At 38.7% G+C, this 25,036-nt stretch overlaps 1 protein-coding gene across 11 annotated transcripts in view; it reads right to left on the reverse strand.

Annotated features, from left to right (window-relative positions):
- Positions 1-25,036, reverse strand: part of nhsl1a (NHS-like 1a) — a 46,541-nt gene that overhangs the window by 3,493 nt on the left and 18,012 nt on the right. For 3 of the 11 annotated variants that reach the window (XM_016544662.1, XM_016544666.1, XM_016544670.1), the window contains exons 2-7: positions 9,303-9,455; positions 6,649-6,776; positions 6,113-6,187; positions 5,300-5,486; positions 4,496-4,627; positions 643-3,816 (exon numbers count right to left, since the gene is read on the reverse strand). In XM_016544662.1, coding sequence (XP_016400148.1) covers positions 643-3,816; positions 4,496-4,627; positions 5,300-5,486; positions 6,113-6,187; positions 6,649-6,776; positions 9,303-9,455 — 3,849 coding nt within the window. Of the gene's footprint in view, positions 1-642; positions 3,817-4,495; positions 4,628-5,299; positions 5,487-6,112; positions 6,188-6,648; positions 6,777-9,302; positions 9,456-11,020; positions 11,358-17,496; positions 17,728-18,640; positions 19,203-25,036 lie in introns of those variants that run through there. The other 8 variants (XM_016544667.1, XM_016544660.1, XM_016544661.1 and 5 more) reach the window with 7 other exon arrangements.

Here is a 25,036-nt window from a genome sequence, read left to right on the forward strand (position 1 = left end):
GGCAGTGTAGAGTAGCACTTGTTGTTTGTCATTTCTCCAATCACAAATGTAGACATGGTTTTATGTTACGCTCCGGCCTGATAGGGCATCACAGTATGGTAAGGGTCTTAACATTTCCGTCTCACGCTTGAGGTATTCGGACAATCACAACGCACTGGATAGCTGGCCAATCAGAGCACACCTCGCTTTTCAGACCGATGAGCTTTGTAAAAATCGACGCGTTTCAGAAAGGCGGGGCATAGAGGAGAAACAAAAATGTACAGTATGTGGAAAATAATGTGTTTTTTGAACCTTAAACCGCATAAACACATTTCATTACACCAAATACACAAAAAAATGTTCTTTTTAGCAACATCATATGACCCCTTTAAACCAATTTACTTTTAACTTTTTTGGGAGAAGGAAAGTGATAATGATCATTGAGGCTAGGAAATACAGAGCGCTTTCTGACCCATAACCTAATAAAAACAATATTATTTAGTAATTCATGGAAAAAAAAATGCAGCTTTGCAGATGGATGTAAAGCTGATCGTAAATTTGAATGCATGATCAAATGGCACAATCATTTATTCTGCACACTAGAGTGATCCTCCATACACAGAAACTTTCTCACTTTTAGGCAGGTAATAAAAAAGCCCTTACCATTTTCCTCATGTTCATCCTCTTTAAAGCTGATGGATCCAGAGCTGCTGCTTGAACCATCATCTGATGTACTTTTATCATCACAGAGTCCAAAGTCTTTGTCACTCAGGCCGAGGTCATGCTCATTAAGAATGAGATCAGAGAGTTTCAGCTCTTGCAGACTGCTTGATGACAACTCACTGCTGAGAGACAGTCTGCTTTTGACCACAGGGGTTGAAGAGTCTGAGTCACTCTCCTCCTTCACCTCAAAGTCTAAAGAAATTGCTTGCAAATTAACTGTGTTTGTCAAGGTTGTGCCATTCATTTGCCCTGACTCAAGTGTCTTTTCTGCATCATGAACCTGTTGAAGCTTGAGTCCATTAGAGACAGGTAGGTGCATGATGGGTGGTATAATAAGGGAAAGATTGGGCTTCTTAGGTGATATAGGAGGCTTCTGTTTCAGCTGAGAACTTTGAGGAGAAGCTGAGGAGTTTGTGCATTGCAGAAGCTCATGGGAAGATAAAACTGGAGATGTCTCAGAAAGTTGCACTGAAACATTCTGCCCAGTATTGCTGACATGTTCATCTGGGCCAGGAGGTAAAGAACCAGTTGATGCCTCAGGAAAATCTTGTATAAATTTGTTCACTAAATATTCATGTTCAGATGTATCCGTGCCATTTTCGGACTGACTAACACAGATAGCATTCACTGTTTGCGCTGTAGTCTCACTTTCCAGGGACTTTCCTGAGTTTGTTTGAAAATGGTTGTGTGCTTGGTCATCAAAATCATCAAAACTGACTGCTGTAAAAATATCTTCTATTTGCTTGAACTTGACAGGTCGTAGCTGCACCATCTGAAGAGCTTGGGCAGTAATTATTGGTCTCTGAGTCTTTTCTTGCTCTCCAGTGTGGTTGATGTTTAGTGCTTTTTCAATTTCCACAGCCTTCTTAGGTGTAAGACAACTCTCTGTGTTCAAAATGGCTGCTGTCTGAAGACTCATCTCCGGTAATGATGGAGGAGGTGGAGGAGGAGGAGATGGAATGAACAGTGAAGGTTTGGGAGGAAGAAGTGAAGGAGGTGGAGGACTATTTGTACCTTCATTTCTTGACAGAGATTCAAAAACCTTTGGTGGGGGAGGGGGGAAATCAATACAGGCACACTTTTCAGATGTTGTGGATGAATCTGAAAGTGAATTATGTCTCTCTTCCAAGTCAGGTAGAAGAGGAAGAGGTGAGGCTGAGTCTACCATAGCTGCTGTTGGAGAGCAGTAAGTGGGGCTGGTTGATCCACATGATGTAATGGTCATATCAGGTAGAGGTGGAGGTAGCGGTATGTTTCTGATGGAATCTGAGGTGTTAGAGGACAAAGATGTAGAGGAGGACGACACAGAAGACCGCAGGGAGGACTTTCTTTCGGGCACTTTTGGTTTTGGCCTCCCTGCAGGAGATTTTGCTCTTATTAGAGAAGTAACTGGGGTGCCTGCAGTTGGAGTGTTGGACTGACTTGAATAACCACTTGATGGTGATGTCAGACGATGAACCTTGTCAGGTGATGAGGCCAGTTTTGACTGAATCCCACTACTGTTGCAGTGGGACGATGGAAATCCGATGTTGTAGGATGCATTGACCATGTTTACTTGATTCTCCTCAGCACTATCAGATCTTGTGATTTGGGAGGAGAGATCCTGGTCAGACCGTGGACCTTGGTAATCCATGTAGAAGTCCCACGACTCTGCATAGTCTGAGCGCTGACTGCTACAATCACTGTGTGTGGGTGTGACCGGACAAACAGCAGCTGGTGCAGACATCCCACTGCTTGCTGCACTTGTGGTGCTCTGGCTTCTGGGTCGAAGTACCCAAGGGTCTTCAAACCCACTGCAGGGTGCCTGTTCAGAGCAAGATGCACTATGAGTTTTTAGGTTAAGCTCTAAGGACTGTTGGAGGCTGCAGATCAACTGCTCACTAAGGACTGAGCCATTTTGATAAGGCTTCCTCTGAGGTTTGCGCCTTAATGAATCAGTCCTCGCTGGAGGGAGTGGGGGCTTCTTGGCTTTCCGCAGGGAAATGCTGCGAGTCAGGGAGCGGTTGCTGTGCAGACTTGCATTATCCCCTTGACTGTGGTGGTCCTTGCACTCATATAAACTGTGCTTTGCATCTCCTGCTTTATTGATGGAGCCATGACTATGTGACTTTAAACCAGAGTCCAGGCGCATTGAGGTGTAGTAACCTTCGTTTTCAACAGAGAACAATGAGCTTGAGTCCGTCTTGCTGGGAGAATGTTCCTCACTGTTGTATATATGGCTGACAGGTGAGGAGAAACTTGAGGTGACATTGTCCTTTGAAGATACATCATATGTCCACTGGTCAGTGGTTAGAGTGCTGCAGCTTTGATTGCTGCTCTCCGAGAAGTTGGAATCCCTGCGGACACAGTTATGACTGCCGCAGTTTCTGCCATCAAGTGTGCTGCACTGGGACTCAGTCTCTGTATGGGTCCCGGTACAGAGGGAGGTTGTGGATTCGTAACAGGAGGAGACAGCCGACAACAAGGCATCAGCAGTATTAAGCAACTGGGCTGAGGAATGAGGTGATTGCATCTGGTTATCCTCTGTCCTTTTGTGTCCGTAAAGAATGGAGTTCTGTAGTGCACCACTGAGACTGAACAAGCTTGGGCTATTATTTTGGTCAGAGCCTTGGTAATTTGGATTTTCAGCAAGCTTGGGGCTGTTTAATGTACTGCTTCTGGAATCGGACAGCATATGCAGTGACGATGAGGAACCATGCTGCATGTCAAACTGGTAGGACAAGGAGCTTGTAGAGCCATAATTTATCCTGTAGGGGGAGCTGTTGTACTTTGGTTCACAGTGTTGATGTTGGATGTGAGAACCTTGTCGTGGCAAACTGTGAAAGCTCTGACCACTGTCATTAAGCTGAGTGTAGCTAATTCCATTACAGTCACTCATGGTGGAAATGCTGCTTGAGGAGGAGACGCTGGCCATTTGGGCGGCAATTCCGTGGCCTCTTTGTGCTCTGATTCTGCGTACTGAGGGAGGAACAATCTTCACCTCTTCTGTTTGGCAGCTGGAGTCACGGGTGTCTGAGCGTCTGAGGGTGGAGTTTACGCTGCCCACTCGACTGAGGGTGGAGTACTGATCTGCCATACACATCGAGTGAATACTGTCATCTTGTTCTTTATTTGCTGTAAGACAATAAGGAATGGGAATTATAGATATAAGGTGTATGTTTGCCCTTGATTGTCTTTCCTAATGATTTTATAGTTATCAAAAATAATTGTAGTTAAAATATATAAAAAAAAATATATACAGAATATAGTAAAATATAAAAAATAATCAGTAAAATAAATAATAATTCACTAAAATCAATTAAATAATAATTCAGATTTAAAAGTATATACTATCTAACTTCAGCCTCCCACATGTATTAAAGATGCATTCAGTAATTTTATCTTTATTTTGCGTTAACATGGCAGTCATCTTGGACTACACCGACACCTAGTGGCCTAAATGCAATATCATGCTGAAAAAGAAAACTTTTTTAAATTACCAATGCCATTGCACAAATGCTATACTAGCAGTCAGATTAATGCATTTCCACCAACAAAATGTCCAACAATGGGTCATGGCAGCCCTAGGAGGTGACACTCAATGTAAAATAAAACAGCTTTTATTAGACTACTGATATGACTGGACAGATTTTTGGTTTGGGGATATATATTTATTTAATTAAAGTACTCTTCATTCCTTCATGTATAAAACTTCTAATTTCTGAATGCTAAAAAATTACGGAGTGCAACTTTAAATTGTTTGAGAGGGGTGCAAAGTACTGTATAGGACTGCAACAATGAATAGGAATCATACCTAGTTCAGTCTGGATGTTATCAATAACTCCTGTTATTGTCTTTCTTCTTTGCACCCTCTTGGGTCTTCGTATCATGGTATCAGTGTTTGCTGCGGAGCGACGGAAGCTGGCCTGACTGTCAAAGTTCTCACCTAAAGATGTCAAAACACAGAAAACCATTGCTTATTAATAGCATGCCTCATGCTAAGACATGAGCACAACACTACAACGCAGTTAGGGATGCACGTAATATCACCAAACAAAATGCATGATATATCTACAAATAATACAGACAGATTTCTTTTAATTTATCAGTTTTTGTCCATATTGGGTATATTTAATATTGGGTGTATATATATATATATATATACTTTTAAAGGCGCTATATAAAATAAATGTATTATTATTATTATTTGTGTCAATATTGGCTATTTAATTGTACATGCTCATTTTCCCTATTTTTACATTTAGATTACCTTTGTCATCTTATGCTCACACTAACAATTTAAAAACACTATTAAATGTAATTTTGAGCAGATCTGAAATTAATATCTATTTGACTTATTATAACATGAAAATTATAACAATTATAACATGAAAATTATTATTGGCTTATTGGCCAGAGTTTTTAATATTGTTGCATCCCTAATTGTAGCTGAAAAGAACTGAAATAATTAGAGGAACCCACTGAAATTATTATTAACCCACTGTCCACATGAACTGTTTAGTGAAAAAAATATGTGATTAACCACAGAGAAGTTAAGGCCACTGCTCTAAAAACTTCAAGCTTCAAGTGATATTTCATGATTTAACAATGGATGTACCTGTAATGTTGATGGGAATGATATTAGTGGCCACCGACTGGGCCTGTAGTCTCATCTTCTGCTCAGGAGTGGGCAAAGGTAGACAGCTGGTCCAGCTTCTCTGGATGTCCGGGTCATGCTCCAGCAGAGGGGTCTGAGGCGGCATCGAGTACACAAGCTTCTCCTCTTCATTAGGTGACTCTGAAGCCTGGACACAACACAAACAGGCTGATTTAATGAGGTCAGGCTTCGGTGAATGATAGCCTAGCCAGTGCCCAGTGATAGGCATTGTCTGATATTTCGTCATTTCTACTGATAAATCACTTTAGTGCTTTTCAAAATGAGCAAAGTAAAAAAAGATTCTTGGAGTGCATTTCCCTCCAGTAACTTCGGGTGACTGAAATATTTCTCTGAGCAATAAGCCCAGGGGAGCCCTGAATGGAGGAGAGCTACTCTCTAAATTATTCATGCTAATTTGAGATCAGTGTTACAGTCAGTGTATTCAACCATAATGTGTCTCGATAATCTTTTATGTTATTTATTTATTTTTTTGGCAAAAAGACAAATTGGATTCTATTGTTCTGCTTTGCATAACCAGTTCTTATAAATTTGCAAGATTGCTTGAGGGAAATACACAATCTAATTATGTATTAATGTCTAATTTGTGTAATCTACCATACTCAACTAAGTCTTTGAGGTGAAAACACACTCACGGCGGGTGACTAGCACTAGTAGGTTTTGTATGAAGATGCTATGAGGACTTGTTAGGATCTGAAACCACCCTTCACAATGTACAGCGCTACCACTGACTAGCAACTGCAGCAAAAGCTGTACCTTTTTTTTCCAAGGTCTCAAATGACAGCAGAGAGAGAGGCAAGACTGTGATAGGCAGTCTAGGACTTTAAACCGCTTGGTGAGAGGAAAGAAAAATTTTAAACAAAAGAAGACATTACCTTTATTTAGGATTACAGAATGTGGAACAAATATTTTCTAGTTCTACTCATTTATTATAGTGCTATACTTCACTGCTAGCATGCATACAGCCACTAGTGGGCAGTGCAAAACAAGTGACCCAAACATGAGTTCATTTCAAGTATTTAGGAAAAAAGGCCTTTGTCTGTTTCATGAACATATGAGCATTTAATAGATTTCATTATAATACAATATAACAATTAATCAATTCTTGGACTACATAATTAAAAGCCATTCCACTGACAGGATTTTGGTGATTAATATGGTGAAATTGATTATAAATGGCATGACATATTGCATAGCCAAACAAAATTAAAGTTTTTTTTTTCTCTAGCAACAGCATGTATGTGAATGTAAAGAGAAGTACTGTGTTTAAATTTGTGTTCGGTTAGGTTTACCTTCTTTTTCTTCTCCGTCTTCTCCTCATCCAGGTGTACATTTTCACAAAGGCTGGTTGCAGAGAATGCAGGGCTTTGGGAGTAGTACTGGGAACTGTGGAATCCATCTTTCCTGAGCTTGTCGCACTCTGGAAAGGTAAGCATAACCATCCAATCAAATAACAATTTGTAGTGTTAATGAGTATGTAAAGACTACTAAACACAGACCACAGGCCTATAGCAAGAATTTGAACATCAATTCATGCTACATTGTTGTGCACACTGCACAGGCAGTTCAAATAAATATTTTATTAATCAGACAGGCTATAAAATCAAATATTTATTTTCTTCAGGCAAAAATCACCCTGTGGAGAACTAAATGAAGCAATAAAAAGCAAAGTAAAAAAATCTCTTAGAAAAAAAAACAGCTGCAGTGCACATGTTCTATAAGTGGAAGAACTACTCATCAACAGAATTTAAATAAATGAAACACATAACTGTTTTTGAGAACAAATGAGAATGATTAAAGTATTTTTAGCCAGCATAGAATGCATCGTGATAAGCACACTGCAGAGAAGATATTTCACATAAAGGCTAATGACTCTTGTATCACACTCAGCAAATTACTGAACAGCTGCAGAGCCACAGTGTCCTTTTGCCCTCAGTGCAGAGAGGGCAATTACACAATGAAAGACAGTAGTGGTCTTATGCTCTAGGAACGAAAGAATGATAGATAGAACGATAGATATAATGATACATAGATAGATTTCTGTCACTAAGACATCCAGCCAAATAAAAGAGTAGTGTCTGTTTTTACTGTAGTTCAACCTGAAAATGGGAAAAAGGGGAAAACAGACATTTGGTGTGCCACCTGCTGCCCCGGCTGGAGCCAAGACATCTCACAAACACACACTGGTATATTAGCATTCCAGAGCACCTCGGAGGACTAGTTATTTAGGAAATAGCAAGGTCAAATGAGAGAATTTAAGAGGAGTCATCAAAGTAAAATGTATCTGGTTTTCAGATACAAAGGGAAGTGATGTTGTTCACTGGTATAAGATAATATACCCAAGTGCAGCAGAAGGTCAAATGACGAGGACATATGCCATTAGGCTCTACTGAAGCTGGTTTGGGAAGGTATTTAAAAATCCCTGTGGGGAGTGTATTGATACAAGGTAACATGAACCAGAAAACAGGCAAAGACACAAAACCAGGAAGATTCAGAAACAGAGAGCGTAAAGTCGACAGGAAACATCATTCACGATCCATTTTACTTCCATTATGTCAAATATTTCCAAGTGGAACAAATGGACATAGACATTAAGTGTTCATGTGTATGGTGGTACTTCATGGAATCATTTGGTAATTGGTTCATATTTTTAACCACTATTTCAAACATCTCTCCAAAATTGTGTGTCTAATTTTGTGGAGGACATGCATTTGTTTACAGTATATTAGAGACAATTTGTGTTCTGTGCTCCTGTGCAAGAACTTTTTGCAGTTTTGCAGTCAGATTGCAGTTGAAAGTGGAAAATGACCATTTCCTGCCGACCCTCCCTACTAATGCTTCTTTTTCAAATGTATTGTTACTATTGTCAAAAACTTTATTGAATTAACATTAACTGGCAATAAGTTGGCTTTCAAAAGATTTTAGAAATGTTTCATTACAGTAGTCTAAAACAGTGGTTTTCAGTCCACAACAGTGCACATTTTTATGTCTTTATTATTAACACACTTGATTCAGATCATCAGCTTATTAGAACTCAGCTAATGCCAGGTATAGCCTACACTACATGATTTTAGGCCCGATTTTCACTTGCCGACATGCTTTTTTGGAGATCACAGATGAAAGCCCAAAATCTGAGGCAAATCTGTGCTCCTTCATGTGAGTGACAATCACATAGTGTGAATTATCAAAGATGCGATCTGAGTGAAGCACCAATGCGTTGCCTATGCCTGAGAAATATTTAGCAGGCTAAATATCTGGACCTGTCTGCAATTCAGAGTGTTGCATTGTGAAATGTGTTTTGGCTGGAAATGACATTGGCGACAACCTACAGCTAACGAGAGAGTAAGAGACAGGGCAATGCGTTTATGCGTGTATACGTTTTGTAAATGAGACAGAGTTGTCGGGGATTCTTCCTAGTGAAATATTGCGTAATGTATGACCCCCAGTCACTGATCCATCGTGTAATGTGCAATCCACAGCAACTTTATGATACCCAAAACAGCCTTGATCTGACAATCGTGTAGTATATGAGCGGCATAAGAGAGACATTCAAGATGTGCAGTGCTATGGGTCTGCAGGACCGGGATTACAAAACACTGACCTAAAACAATGCCTAAATAGCTATTTTGTGGAGTTGAAGCAGGGTTATAACATTTGCATCACAGGCAGTATACTGTCAAAATGCTCTGCTTCATTACAGGGTAAAATGGTTGTGCAATGGAACTTTCTGCACAGTGGTAATGTTATCTTCATTATAATGGTCAGTGGTCTGTAACACAGAAATCACATATCCTTCTGCAGGGCATTTTGTATTTGCTGATTATATGAAGCAATTATGATGAATCTTATCTTCTAATGAGTCACTGCTTGTACTGTTGAGAGTATAATTGTGTTTTGCATTTTTTTAAAATTAAGAGAAAAAAGTAGTGTAGTTTTTGTCTCTGACCTCTGAGGACTGTTTTCAGGTTGACTTTGGCCTGACGGTGAAGGTCCTCGACGCAGGCTGGTCTGGATCCTGGCAGGAAGACATTCTCCTGTTGGTGCCAGGGGGCTGTGTAGTGCACCGACCACTTGCTCTCCTCATCTAGACTGGACACCGCTATAAGAAACAAGGACACATTAAAATTCAACATGTTTAAAGGAAGAAGGTCAGTGGTTTGTGTAAAAGTGCATTGCAGCTGCTTAGGTTTACAGGTAGACTGATGAAAATTGTATATATAAAAAGATTTACAGTGTCTTTCTTGTAAATAACAAATGGGAGACATTAAATGAAAGTGCACTAAACTTTGGTGTTGCTCTACCCTGCTGAAAGACCAGCTTTGTCCAGAATGAGCTTCCATTGATGGTCCAGGTTGGTTTATGCTCATTAGTGTCGGTTAAACTGGTAGACTGGGCAGTGTTGGGAAGGTTACTTTGGAAATGTAATAGGTTACAGATTACGGCAGGAAGTTCTTTGTGGTGAAGCTACAGTAGTTAACCATGGAAATGTTAAGACGCACATTAAGGACACAACATATGTGACCAGAAATGTGCGTCTTTTCAATGAAAAAACCTGAGTAACATTGTCTTTTAGGACTATTTAGGGGTGCATAATTATACAGTACAGGTACCTTGCTGATAATAGTGATATTTGTTATTTAGTTTTACATATAAATTACCTTTGACATCATTTAACACTCAAAGTTAACCTTCAGTAAATAGTAATATATTAGTAAATCTCAAAATGAAAATTCAGCCTTCATATTTTCATCTATAATTTTGCCTACGTTCACTTAATTAGCATTTAATTATTTTGTTTATTTTTTGTGTATTGTGTCTTTATTTACTTATATACTATACATAAAACAGTACAATTATATTATAATATACAATTATATTATATTAGTGCAATTATAATATTGGACATAACAACAAAATAATTACTGGCTTACTGGTATTAGCCAGAATTTTAAGATTAGTTTCAATTCTAATCAACTCAATCCAGATGTCAGCATGAGGAGATATAATTCAGACAGAAAGAAAAACTCCGCCTGTGGCTGCTGCCGTTGGGCACATGAGATTTGGGAGCTGCAGTCATGTGCGGTCTCTTAGGCTCCCTCAGAGACAACACATGAAAAACTGCACGAGGGGCCGGGCCAATCTAACACTTCTGCACCACTGCGTCTAAAGACACTGGAGACATACTTGTCTCTGGCTGGTGCCTTGACAACCCACATTAAACGATCGATGGGCAAATGTGCAAACAAGTGCAGTACAGATGTAATCTAAAATTAGATGTACATTAGATGTACATTTACAACAATGCGTTTTTATACTGTATATAATAATCTACACATACACACACATACATATAATCTGCATCATTTGGTGAACACTTAAGGTAGAATATATAAAAAATGACCGAAATAGGGCATCACAGCATTACATCACCAATAAAATTCACTTAAAGTTGCAGAACAAGGCCACTATAAGGAGACCAGTGCCCTGCTATAAAAGGAAACTCACAAACAAATGTAGCACAGCGCTCCGAATCAGATGCATGCAACCCACAGCAGCAGTGATGAATAACCCCACACCCCAAACTACTTGAGTCTACTTGACCTTGAGCTGCACAAGCAATAAGATAAACCAGAACGGGCAGAGTACATGATGAGAGGAGCTTACCCTTCTTTTTGAAGTACTTAATGACAGATTTAAGAGTGGTCGCGATGAACACCATTGTGATGGGTGATCGATCCCCTGAGAGATGTGCGCATAAGGATGTATTAGTCTACCATCGGAGCGAATGAGTGTGAGGAAGAGAAAGGGGGGAAAAACCCACCACTACCCATACGACACTCTCTCTTTACTTATTTTACGCTGACTGGCACAGCATGCAACACTCCCCCTCCTCTTCTATCTCTCTCTCTCTTTCTCTATCACTCTCTCTCACACACATTAGCCCACCGCAGAGGATATTCAGTTGCTGTTTGAGTTGTACTCTCTCTCTCTCTCTCTCTCTCTCTCTGCATCCACCTTCATCAATTGTGCGTCTCTCCTCCCCTCATGTCTCTAGCTATAGAGCATGTCTCTCTGTCGCATTGCATAGGTTTAAGTCTCTCTCACCTTGCCTTTACTGCTGTGGAGGTATAACCAACTTGGATCCGTGCCATACACTATGGATCACTGACAATCAGTCTATTGTGTTTCTCTACACCGCTGCAGCCCCTGCCAGTCCTCCTTTCGCTCTGTCCTTTTTCTTTTGAGCTGGGGGGCCCAGGACGAGTTTGAAAAGCATCCTAGAGCATTCAGCAGAGATTAAGGTGGTGGTCACCCACCAAGCTCCTATTTAGGGGCTCACTGCTGCAGTATTTCATTAGTGTCGAAGCAAGTGTAAGTTTCTTTCTCTTTCTCGCTCTCCTTTTTTCCTTTCTAATGAACTATGAATGGCCACTCAGCATTTTCACACGTGAGGTTGGTCAGAACTGAATTTAGATTCAGTGCACACGACTCACAGCTGTGGGTTTGCGATATCACTGTATGTCTTTGACATTGTCATGAGCCTTTGGACCAGAGAAGACATATTGAGTAGTTTTCAGACCTTCAAGTTGGGTTTCTTGAGAAAAGGACATTTAAACCTGATATTTACCAAGCCAGGCATGCCAATCAGTAGTGCTGTAAATTAGAGCCCTCTGTTCATCATAGCACACTCAGATAACACACAGATGGCCATGATGCATTGACACTGATCCAACGTGGCTACCATCATATAGAGCGTGACGACCACTCAGTAGCACAGCAAATGTCGCTCCCTGTTTTTATGCACTTTATGAATAAGAATTGGCTACAAAAATCTGAAGTATTCTGTAATAGTTTGTTAGAGCAATTTTACAGCAGTGGTAAAAATGTTAATTGCCCCTTGTCCACTAAAAAACATATTTGGTAGATCCCCCTTATGTCAAATTCTAATTTACTGATTCTTATTTTAATTTTACTTTCCCAATAGACCATTTTGATTGGGGGTGAATTTGAGTAAATATTGTGCAAAATATATTTCTAAATTGCAGCTTTGTGTACTTTTCATCTGTAACATTGGAACATATTTAATGAATCTGGTTTAGGTTCTGGTTCCTCTCAAAAAATTCTAGTTCTTGCTAATGGTGTGTTTAAAGTCATGATGAAACATCTGAGTGAAACAGATTATAAGAAAGGAGTGGGATTTAAGCATTCTAAATGATTGGAGAAGTCCGGCATATGTCACCAGGGAGAAGTCTGTTGTTTCACCAGAAGATCGAGTTATGAAATTTTTCATAATTTTTATAATACATTTTTTAATGCACAGATGAATTAACATCAACTTTCATTTTCATGCCAATTTTTTAATGACCCTTCTCTGTCTTTTAGAGGCAACTACATATTAAACAGTACACAATAACAAAAACCCATAACAAAAAAAAAAAAAATTCTTAATGTAATGCGCTGTAGATAAAGTAGCAGTTTTGCGGTACCACCAGATAGTAGTATCGGAAGCATTGTCATAATATTTTAATAAAGTGTTTTGTCTGCATTGGCAAAAGAATGTGCATGAAAGAACTGTTAACTGAAACGAACATCATTTGGCTCCAATATTTACAAAAACAGACATCTTGGTTCCTTACACTAGTTGTAGCTACTGCTTCTAGAGCTGCTTTGCTTGTCTTTTTCCTGGTTGATGTTGTGTATTCCGTTGGCTCACCCTGGCTCAGCTAAAGGGCACACTCATAATGAGATTGGGGTACAGCCCCCTAAAATGCTAAAAACTTTCTGCCTGACTGATCCTATTGTGTTTAGTGGTTTCCAGCACTACCAGTCCTGAAACACACATATATAAACACACAGAAACTCTAGCACTCCTCCCCATGTCCCAGGCAAAACATTAACTGGAGAAGACAAACTTATCCATGCAAAGCAGCTGGAGGGCCAACAGAAATGCCTATTAAACACTAGCCTGAAGAGATGAACAACAGCTAAATGAATATACCTCACATAACGCAATATTGTTTTTCACTCACTGTATACCCAAAGAACATATGGCAAATTGCATTCGAAGAAACATCTCTTAATGACTTGCGCCGATATACAAACCATAGTTCAGTTGGGATTGTAATGCTGCACTCGTGCTGATACAATAGAAATGAATAGGACTATAATGAGACAGAATGGGGATTGTGAACAAAACTCTGGCAGTGTGTGGACTCCCTCAAAGACATCTCAGCTATTGTGTGTCACTGTGTGAAAATGCCAGACAGACATAAAAACGTAGTATACCACAAAAGACAGGAAGGAAAAGGAAGAAAGCATTTGAACTTTAATGAGGAATGGGTTCGTAGACAGGGTTTGCTCTGTATGTATAATGTATAAGGTACAAAAAACTAGCATCATGCTCTTTTTTTTTTCCTTCTTTTTTGAAGGGGAAATCAGTGGCAGTTCTGGCTGCCAATTGGTGTCCAAATGAAAGATAAGACATGACTAAAGAAAAAAAAAATTTTTTCTTTATCCCTTCATTTATTAGAAAGTTAGATTTTCGGCTAATGTACATTGGTTAGCTGCTTCAAAGAATAAATAATTATCTGTTATCATTTGGACAAAATTTTACATATTGGTGCATCCCTATTTAAAATACATTTGCTGCATGATACTTTTGCATTCTTTGCACTGAAGACCAGCAGAGCAAAATCCTCAGTATTTTTAAGTCAGAAAGGTTTCATTATTATTAACTATTAAATCTCGAATCAGAATCTTCCATCTTAACGTTTATTCCATTTCCTCTGATTGAACAGTCTTAACAAATGCAAATAAATATTCACTGCAATCACTCTCATATTCATGTATTCATAAGAGACATAATAGTAGTTGAAAAGGTTAGGCTGTTCTATCACCTTTAATCAAAGCAGCCATCGCACTGACAGCAAAAACATGGATGATTAGAGAGAATCCAAAAAAAGAGTCCCCTAGCAACAGTAGAGGAAAAAGAGGATACTTCAGCGAGTGAGCGAGTCACATGAGGCCAGCCCACACCTGCACAACAGCCTTTATCATTCGTCCTGCATGCTGCGGTTCACACAATGGACCCACTCAGTCCAGTGTCTGCAGTCACCAGGTTAACAGCCTCTGCCCACATATCACTGGTGAAAACAAACATGCAGGACAATTGGACAGATTTACAAGTATAAATCAGAGGAGCAGTCAATATGTACTGATCATAATGTAAAAATGCTGCTTACAGAATGTATCGTAATCCAGATACTTCCTGAAACAGGTTTTATGAATCAGCTATGCCTGCATGATGTCATCTAGTGTCACGTTACGACGCACAGATGGTCATAATAGGAAAAAAAAAAATACCATAATTCCCACTGGTTATAAGCAACTGACAGACAAGCGAACATTACTGCACCTCAAGCATGCGGTTTATTGAGATGTGTACTATTAAAAACATTCTTAAATCAAGATATTTTTACTTGAGAAGCAAAATGATTTAAGTCTTGTTTTTTTTTAAATTAAGTTAATTATTGCCAGTGGAGTCCGAAAAATAATCTTGTTTTCCCTTTGAATTAAGTTTATTTTTCCGACCTCAGTGGCAGATTTTTTTTTCTCCTAAGGCAGTGTACCAAACAGTCTCTCTTAACTTATTGCTTTATTACTGGGTGGGTGAAAATAAACATGGATATGCAAGAGAATCGGCGTTATTATCTGAGTTATATTCTCTAGTTATTACACACAACAAAACCCATGTGCCTGACTCTTACATGACCTGGTTATGGTTACTAGGGTAGCTGTGTGTGAATTTGGTGATAAAATCCATCAAGGGCTTGCAAGGGCTCTACATCTTGGCTCTATTCTAAATCAACGAGACCCACACACAATATGCCTGAGTGAGGCATTCCCCGTGTATCATCAGCCTTACAGTTTAGATCGAGATGTTTAAGTCAGTAAGATTTTTTTTTTCAAATAAATTAATTATTTAATTCAGCAAGTATGCATTAAATTGATCAAACGTGACAGTAAACACTGTAAATTTATGTATGATTTTTTTATTTCAAATAAACACTGCTCTTTTGAACTTTCTATTCAAAAAAGAATCTTGAAAAAAAGTGGTTTCCACATAGATCAGGGCCGAACAATATATTTAAATAGAAAACAGTGGTTTTAAATTGTGAGAATTTCACAATATAATTATTTTACTGAGTTTTTGATCAAATAAATGCTGCCTTGGTGAGAATAAGAGACTTCCTTCAAAAAATCTTATACCAATATTTAATCATTTGCACATTTTTCTAAACACAAACAAAACTTCAATAACTTGTTTTTATTTATATGCTTTTGTGATTTCTTGAAAGATATCTGACTTGGTCCATGTAACGCTTCACAATTCAATTTTCACTCACGTTTCCAAATTTCCTTTGGTATATTAGCACAATTTGTTTATGTCTCCCAACCAGGACACATACAGATAGATAGGAATATTCATCACTTTAGATAGACACCAAATTTTCTTTCTATGATTCACAAATAGTGTGGTGAACAATATCTCTCCCTTTCATTAGAGAACAGTCCGAAACGGTTCGGTACGAATACGTGTACCGTTACACCCCTACTGTATATACATCAAAAGTGGCAGTAAAGACCTTTACATTGTTATTTCTAATTAAAATTAATGCTGTTTGTTGTAACTTTACATTCATTAAAGAATCCTGAAAAAATTGTTTATGCTTTCCTCAAAAACATTAAGCAGCTGTTTTCAACATTGACAATAATAATAAATGTTTCTTGAGCACCAAATCAGCATATTAGAATGATTTCTGAAGGATCATGTGGCACTGAAGACTGGAGTAATGATGCTGAAAATTCAGCTTTGCCATCACAGAAATAAATGACATTTGAAACGGTATTAAAATAGAAAACTCATTTTAAATTGAAATAATTTTTCACAATATTACTGTTTTTACAGTATTTTTGATCAAATAAATGCAGGCTTGGTGAGCATAAGAGATTTCCTTTAAAAAACAATACAAAAATCTTACAGCTTACAAAGTTTTGAACGTTATGGCAATTCTTTTATTTTATTTTTCAGCTTAACACCCTCAGTTAAGACAATGGCTGTCATAGCATGTTTCATAACAGATTAATTTAAACATACTGTACATTAAATAATTAAGACTAACAGGTTTAGTAAAATATAATGAGTATATGGTGTAATAAATACTTTTATTTTATTTTTCAGCTTAACACCCTCAGTTTCCATTCACTTTGTTGTATGGAAGAGAGCGGTATGAACAATCTGCGAAACTTCTCCATTTGTGTTCCACAGAAGAGAGTAAGTCATACATTTTTGCACAATATAAGGGCGAGTAAGTGATGACAGAATTTTTATTTTTGGGTGAACTGAGGTCCCAGTCCTCTCAGATTCCTTTAGAAAAAAATTAATTATCATTCAAACTAAAAATAAATAATGAAACTGTGAATTGTAGCAGAATCTGCAATGTAGAAGAATGGTGCCATCTTGTGGCACTACATATTATCTCAGCCTTTCATAAACTGACACTGGAGAGGGGAAGGGAGGGTCTCTTGGGAACTTGATGATGACAAAAACATTTTAACACTAGGAAGTGCAGGTCAGTGCCCCGTTGTAGTGACATTCATAGAGAAAGAGGTGTGTGTGTGTGTGTGTGTTTGTGAGTGAGATGTGTGTGTGCTTCCCTGAGCAGCTGTATAGCACAAAGCCTATTTGAAAGTAATTACATTAATTAGACCGCATTAGAAGTGTTTACCACACCGTATGGACTGTAGGCCACCTCACTAAATAAGTATGTGCTACTGTCCAACACGTCTGAAGAGAAGCTGAATCCAACAAAGCATTTTAAAACAAATGACTGCCTCAAACACAATTACAAACCATTATTGTAATATTAGGACAGCTGATTGATTTTATAATAAATATTTGCAGTCATATTTGTTATAATTTTTCTTTTCTTTTTGCTTTACTGACAGTAACATTTGAACGGTGTGAATGCCACAAGTTTGTGTAAAACCTGAAGATCATGTTCTCCAGCACGATTTAAGAATTATCCAAAAAGAATCAAGAACTGAATTTTGATGGGAGTGGACTGTAGGTCACATACGGTTTTTCAGAGACATCTGTCTGCACATCTGATGTAAGTGAAGGGAGCAGCTTGCCTGGTGGCTGGGATGAGATTTTAACACAGCCCTAAGAAATCAGCTATGTTGTCTGCCAAGAACCTTGAGGATTAGTAAACATCACATACTCTTCATCTTTCCATGTAAGACCCAAACTAAAACTCTGCTCTAAACAAGCCCGTGCTAAGACTATGACTGCATATAAAAAAAGGATTAATTTTACATGCAATATGTACACATATTTAGTTCTGGATTAGTCTTAAAAGTAACTTCAGATGCAGTGGGTTTAATCTGAGCAAATCAGCCCACTGGAAAATCAGATTTGTTTATGACAACATATTACGACTGCAGAAGTGCAGTTCATAAATTAAATTTTTACAGTTTGTAAACATAAATGTAAAAATCACAAAAGCACATAAATTATTACAATTAAAACCGCAGATATAAAAGCAAATTAAAAAATATTAGTAAATACTATAATAGCATATAAAATAACTGGCCTGATTCATGAACAAATCATTCTTTTGAGTCAGATTGCTTTGATTTTTCTGGTGTATCTGCAAGCTTTAAAGTTTTTAGTTCCTATTGCTTGTAATCATCTGGAAAACGGGTCGGTATGTTATTCAACATATTTCCTTTAGTATTCCACAGAAGAACGTCATACAGATTTAGAACGACATCAGAGTAAGTAAATGATGACAAATTTGCAGTTTACAGTGAAATATCCTTTAAAGACAGATAAAACCTAAATTGAAGAACATCTCTTTGAATAATCCTGTATTCTCTTATGGAGCAGATTCTCTAGAAATCTCTCTTTAGTTCAGTAACACTTGCTGCTATTGTGTATCTCAGCACTAGACTTGTCATGGCCTGCCACGTTCCAGACTTCAAACTGGGCAACATATTAAACTATACTTTAATCATCGCTCTTCAACTTTTCGCCACAAAAAAACTTGTCAGAACCCATCAGAGTTCCAAAGGTCTATAGCTCTGAATTTTAACACCTGCTAATACTACTGGCCATTCTTTGTTATGCCAACAGAAATTATAAAGTGAGATAATTAATCTTTGAGCACCAGCTTTTGCACTTAAGCTACATACAAGAGCAAACTAGATTTGAAGCGCTACCTTTCCAGTCGTGGCAGGACGGACTGAAGGTGTAGTTGGGCTGGCCCTGCAGTGGGACGCCCTTTCGAGCTGGTGGTCTCGCCCAGGGTTTGGGTGCCCATAGTGCATCTTGCTGCTGGTGAATTTTGGAGGTGAGGAGTCTGCGGCGAAGGCTGCCCTCCGTCTTGTGCTGGAGGTTCAATTTGCGAGTATAAAGTGGAAGAAGTTCATCTTCGTCCTCATAGTAGGTCCTATTCCAGCATTTCCCAGCTGGTTCGGTAGAGAGGCAGTCCACGTATGCAATCATCCTGTGTTTGACAGAAGTATCTCAACTTCAGTCCAGTTTGGGACGTTCAACCACATGTTCCCACATCCACCCGTTTCCTTTTTATCTCCACAGAGCCAGGACAACTAGGCGTACAGAGAAACCTCCACAAACATTAGGTTTCCACAAGTCACTAATCATGCTAGAGTTGGACAACATTCCGCAAGAGCAAATCTGGTTTCTCCATAGACAAAAAGATCAAACACGAATCAGTGAAAACACATATTTTGTTGTCCTCTCACTAACAACTTAAAGCTTTAGACTGAGAGAATGTGCAAGTTAGCTTGCTTGTATAATCTGTAAACCAGGATTATCCTTTTACATCCAAGTGCTGCTTGAAGGCAGGCTTTGCACTACAGATGGTCACCTGGGAAAAGGTGAAAAATAATGCTGAACTAATTAAAAAAATTTTTTAACCTAATGCTCAAAAAGGAGAAAAAAAGAAGAGTTGTATTTTAACATTACTTTCCCCTTTGACCTCCACTGGAACTACAAATAATGTTCAAAATGGCACAATATTTTACACAAAACATTTGAATTGATAGTCTATGTTTTACACATTGGTTCTATAATTCTACTAGCCTGGTTGCTGTTTTAGAATTAAGTTTTTTTTTTTATAAAATACTTAAACCAAGTTGAGGGTAATAAGTGCTATTATATTTGTGTTGCAACTCCCGGTAGTGGGTATGCTGTAACTACAGCACTCATGTAATTTACATGATTTAGTTATAAGTTGTAGATTTCAAAACAACTTTAATTAGCAGCATATAAATGTGATTAAACTATATCAAAGTTTGAGATAAAGTAAATAAATAGCTAAAAATTATTAAATAGCTAGCAAATAAATAATAAACTAATAAATTATAAATAAACCGTCAGTCTTCCATATCTTCTTAAAACCAACTTGAGTCACTTTCACAGCTGTTTGTGGCCATTGGATGAATAGAACATGAGAATTAGAGAGGCAGCGAGGGAGAGAAATACGATACGACCAACAGATAGTCAGACAGAAAGAGCATTGTACTCTAGTTATCTCTAGCAAATGTAACTGTCTAAGTCAAGATAATGAGTTGAGCCCAGGATGGGTGACATAAATCTGGGGCTGCAAAGATATCCCTTACCCAAACAGATCAACAACACACACCTAAATTGTATTTCAGCACTTTATGTTTGCATAGACAAGCTGGATATAATATAATCGTCCAATTCATCGTGATCAGATCTGATTAAACTCCATCCGGGGTCTAATCCAAACCCTTGAGCTCAATTCTTTGGATGACCGCCAAAGGCAGGAACTGGACCAGATGAGAATTCCAGCAACCAGAAGCTATCCTGCCAAGAGCTTAAACTTACATACAACCACCCTGGCCCAAAGAGAGCTTTTCACAGAAATACTATCACGTCCACATAAATCTAGGCTTATCATGTAACATGCCTGGCAGCAAATGTTGAATGTATGTCCGTTCTGTGCGCCGTGTTAACCTAAATGAGTAACATTGTATTGAAGTTTACACAGTGACGTGGCCACTTTGAGGGTTTATCATGGAGCAGAAATTTCAGAGTGCTCTAAGTCTCTTTCCCAGAAACTTCTTTTGTTGGAAGCAGTGAAGTATGTGTTCGTGTGGTCATTGCTCACTGGTCTGCAAAGCATCTGGATCCACTTAATTGAATGAACAGTTATGCATTTGTGAAGACGCAGTGCAAATTTGTTAAAAGGGTCATATGATGCAATTTCATTTTTCCTTTCTCTTTGGAGTGTTACAAGCTCTTGGTGCATAAAGAAGATCTGTAAAGTTGCAAAGACTAAAGTCTCAAATCCAAAGAGATATTCTTTATAAAAGTTAAGAGTCAACCACGCCTACCTAAAACGGCTCGTTCTAACACGCCCCCACATATCTACATCACTATGTGGGAAATTTGCATAACGCCGCAAAAAAAAACTTTTTGTGACAGAAGAAATTCGAAATGGCATGTTTATTGATTTTCTTGAGCTCATTATGAATAAAAGCGAGAAAATGAGAAAGCCAAACAAAATTAGAAACCTAATAGAATCCCACGTTCTTCCAAAATTTATTTTTCCTCCTATAGAAGAAAGTAAACTTAGATTAGTTCCTCCAACAAATCACACAAACCATTGGTTCTGAATAGAGATTGTGCGCCTCCACTAGGTGCAAGTCTGCACCACCCGAATCCCTGCTTGCTTGGGTGCACAAACTTCAAGGTTGGGGGGGTTCAACAAAGGTTGCCATGGAGTCCCTGTAATTCAGCCAGAGGCACCTGCTGGAGCAGACTGTATGCTCAACTCTGTGTGCACGGCTCTATTGTTGTTTCCATTTGGATAATTTCTATCCTTTGTCATTCTTGACTCAGTGGACGTGACCTCGATCAGACGGAGCTGTTGTGTGTTGAGTTGCCTGTCATTTAATATTCTGTATACTACTAATATCGACCATAACATGATAAATATTATCAGCTTATCCTATATGCCAGAATTAAAAAAATGGAACATCCCTAATCTCAAATCAGGTTTTACACAATTTGAGGAGTTCATTTCAGCTTAAAAGCTGCTGTCATTACAGCAAAAGGAGGGTGTGCACAAATGTACATATTTCAGATACCACTTTACTTGTATATATAGCTATCTACTGTGCACATCCATGTCCAATATGGATTAATGGAATGCCAGTTTAAAGCTGTTAATGACATTCCCTCAGTATTCCAGTATTCAGACCACCAGTGTTCCCAGCTAGACTGCAATATACATATACAAAGATCACTGTTAGTAAATTTGAGGATTGTGAAATATTTGATGTGAACTTTCAACGTTGTAACTACTACACAGTAGTGCTAGTACACCACATCATTCTTTTAAGCAATAAATAACTTGAGTTCAAAAGACATTTGTACAGTGGAAAACCACAGTCCATTAAACTAATTTTACAGATGCTCTGTATCATACACTCCTACGAAGAAGCATCTTGGAGGAGGAAACCATTTTCAGCTTTTGGGCTACATTTCCAAATCCTCCCATCTGTCAATCTCTCAGTGTTTTGTCCCTCATTCTTTCCACAGTGTCTTAAAGAATGCAGTAACATCCTGAGTCTTTGATTCAACAATAAAATCATTAACTAGATTCCATCTTGGAATCGTCCCTTATGGCATTTCTGAAATGAAGAATGACCTTTCTTTGCCTATTATCTTAACCCTGAAAATAACTGCAGGCCAAACTCGATGGACTCCACCAATGTTACAGGGATCAGACTCAGAATTCCACTAATGTGGAAGGGAGGGTCGGCTCCGCACACACCTAGCGACTGAGACCCTCATGTGGGGCTGACATATCTGGAATGGCCATCATTCTTCAGGCTCCAAGCCAACCCTGGCTAATGTCCATGATTCATAACTGTCACATGAACCATGAATGCCTCGTGTGAAATGGGAAAAAGTGCATAATGAGACATTCATGAGATTCAAATCCAGGTGTTTTAACAATTAAGCCTGGATAATCACACCAAGATTTGGAAAAATTATCATCCTGACAGCTGAGAAGCCCGTAAGACGCCATCTTCTGCATCTTCAGTCCAAAGCAAGCAAAATCAAGAAAAAATCCTCCTACTTTAACAGATATGATGAGATGATTGGTCCTATGGGTAGGATTGCAAAAAGAGCAAGACAATAATTGGATTACATCCAATCAGCTGCTCTGGCTCTTCTGGAAAACAGTAAAATGGAGAGAGTGAGGCGGGTACCTTTATCTAGGTCAAGGAAGCTTAATTTATTTTAAAAAATCTTACACAGAAGAGCACTTTCAGGCTTTTAAAGTGAATTACACTCAGTCCCTGCCTCCCACGAGAGTCATCTCCACTTCTCATTTAAGTCACAGAAGGACGCTGATTTGTTTCAAGTCCTGAGGAGCAGCTGACTAACAGAATGCTCTTTTAGCTGCTCATCAGGGAGCCGCTAAACTGTCTCTCCATCATGTGACACTTTTAGAGAAGCCTGTGAGTTGTGGGTCACCGCATACATTTGCATTCAATGATTTCACCTCTGACAACAGGAGTCAGTCCATAAAGCAGCTTTACTTTATGAGAGCAGACAAACTTACTTTGGATGCTGGTGTGCTCTTCAGGAAAACAGTAAAATGGAGAGAGTGAGGCGGGTACCTTTATCTAGGTCAAGGAAGCTTAATTTATTAAAAAAAATCTTACACAGAAGAGCACTTTCAGGCTTTTAAAGTGAATTACACTCAGTCCCTGCCTCCCACGAGAGTCATCTCCACTTCTCATTTAAGTCACAGAAGGACGCTGATTTGTTTCAAGTCCTGAGGAGCAGCTGACTAACAGAATGCTCTTTTAGCTGCTCATCAGGGAGCCGCTAAACTGTCTCTCCATCATGTGACACTTTTAGAGAAGCCTGTGAGTTGTGGGTCACCGCATACATTTGCATTCAATGATTTCACCTCTGACAACAGGAGTCAGTCCATAAAGCAGCTTTACTTTATGAGAGCAGACAAACTTACTTTGGATGCTGGTGTGCAGTGTGTTGGTGTACAATTAGCTTAAAAAGGAAAATCCACAAGGGTTCTTGAGGGAAGATGAGGAGCGCTGCTGGTGTTGATATGAGTGATATGAATGCACTTGTTTTGGAGCTTGACTTTAAAACACAAGCCTGTCTCAACCTGCACAGAGCCCTCAGCTACAGGCTGACTGCATCCAAGTTCATAGTGCTGCTGCAAAGGACAGATTTTTGTAAACAATTCTGTTCATAATACAATGAAGTATGCTTTAGGCCAGTTTTCATGCAGTTTAGTGGATCTGATCTATTATATATCTATTTCAATCTATAAGTTGAAGAAAATACTGAAAGAAAACGCACTATTCAACCAAACTAGCCAGCAAAAAGAATTGTTTTAATAAAATAAAAGTATGTTTATGAAGTTTAGTAGGGAAATTGGAGCTAGTTGTCACAGTTTTTCTCAAGTCTCAAGTCTACAGTTAAAAGATACAGTTAATTTAACACGCGCTTTGTGACAACATGCCCCATTAGCACTGTAGGAGTTGTCACAAACTTGCCATCATTACCGGTACTGACTTTTCAGCAAAACGTAAACCATAAAAAACTATGAATAATGAAACAAACAAAATTTAGAGGAACAGCAAAAATATTAAATATAAAAAACATATTGTAACAAATAAATTACATTAAAATAAAATTAAATAAAATGATGATGTGTGAAATGTGATGGCATGAAAAATGCCACCACTTAAAACACAGTTTCAGGTTCAAACTTAAGAGGGTAATTTACAAAAGCAAACATTTTAAAACTACTTAAAAATTTTAAGTCATATGATGTTGCTAAAAAGAACATTATGTTGTGTATTTGGTGTAATGAAATGTGTTTATGCGGTTTAAGGTTAAAAAAACACATTATTTTCCACATACTGTACATTATTGTTTCTCCTCTATGCCCCGCCTTTCTGAACCGGGTCGATTTTTACAAAGCTCATCGGTCTGAAAAAGCGAGGTGAGCTGTGATTGGCCAGCTATCCAATGCGTTGTGATTGGCCGAATACCTCAAGAGTGTGACGGAAATGTTACTAAAACCATGTCTGCATTTGTGATTGGAAAAATGACAAACAACAAACTCTACTCTACACTGCTCAAAACTCGCGTTTGAATCATCAGTGGCAAATCCTTTAAATGAAAACGTACTTACAGACTGTGAGTCAGAACAGCCGGCATTGTTGTCTTCTCTCCCAGAATCAGGAAACAGTCCTCCATAAAATGCTTAATATTTGGGTTGAACTGTTCTGGAACAGTGTTGTAAATACAACTTAACCACTGATTTCTAGTCGTGTCCTTCCATGGAAGACCAAACAAAGTAGTTTCGCGTTCACAACGAAACACACAGCGGCTGGGCTAGAGTGAGCAGAGGCGCGGGCTTGAGAACGGCGCGGCCGGCGGATTCGACGAAGGAGCGTCCAGCGGGCTTGCGGCAACCACATGTGACGACCCCTGGCTGGACTCTGCTTCGTCCACGGTGAAAGCCGATCCGGCCATTCACAGCGAAAAGTTGATGTATTTCCTCAGCG

The sequence above is a fragment of the Sinocyclocheilus rhinocerous genome, unplaced genomic scaffold (genome assembly GCF_001515625.1).
Source record: "Sinocyclocheilus rhinocerous isolate Xijiao unplaced genomic scaffold, SAMN03320098_v1.1 scaffold8, whole genome shotgun sequence".
In the NCBI taxonomy this organism is placed as follows: domain Eukaryota; kingdom Metazoa; phylum Chordata; class Actinopteri; order Cypriniformes; family Cyprinidae; genus Sinocyclocheilus; species Sinocyclocheilus rhinocerous.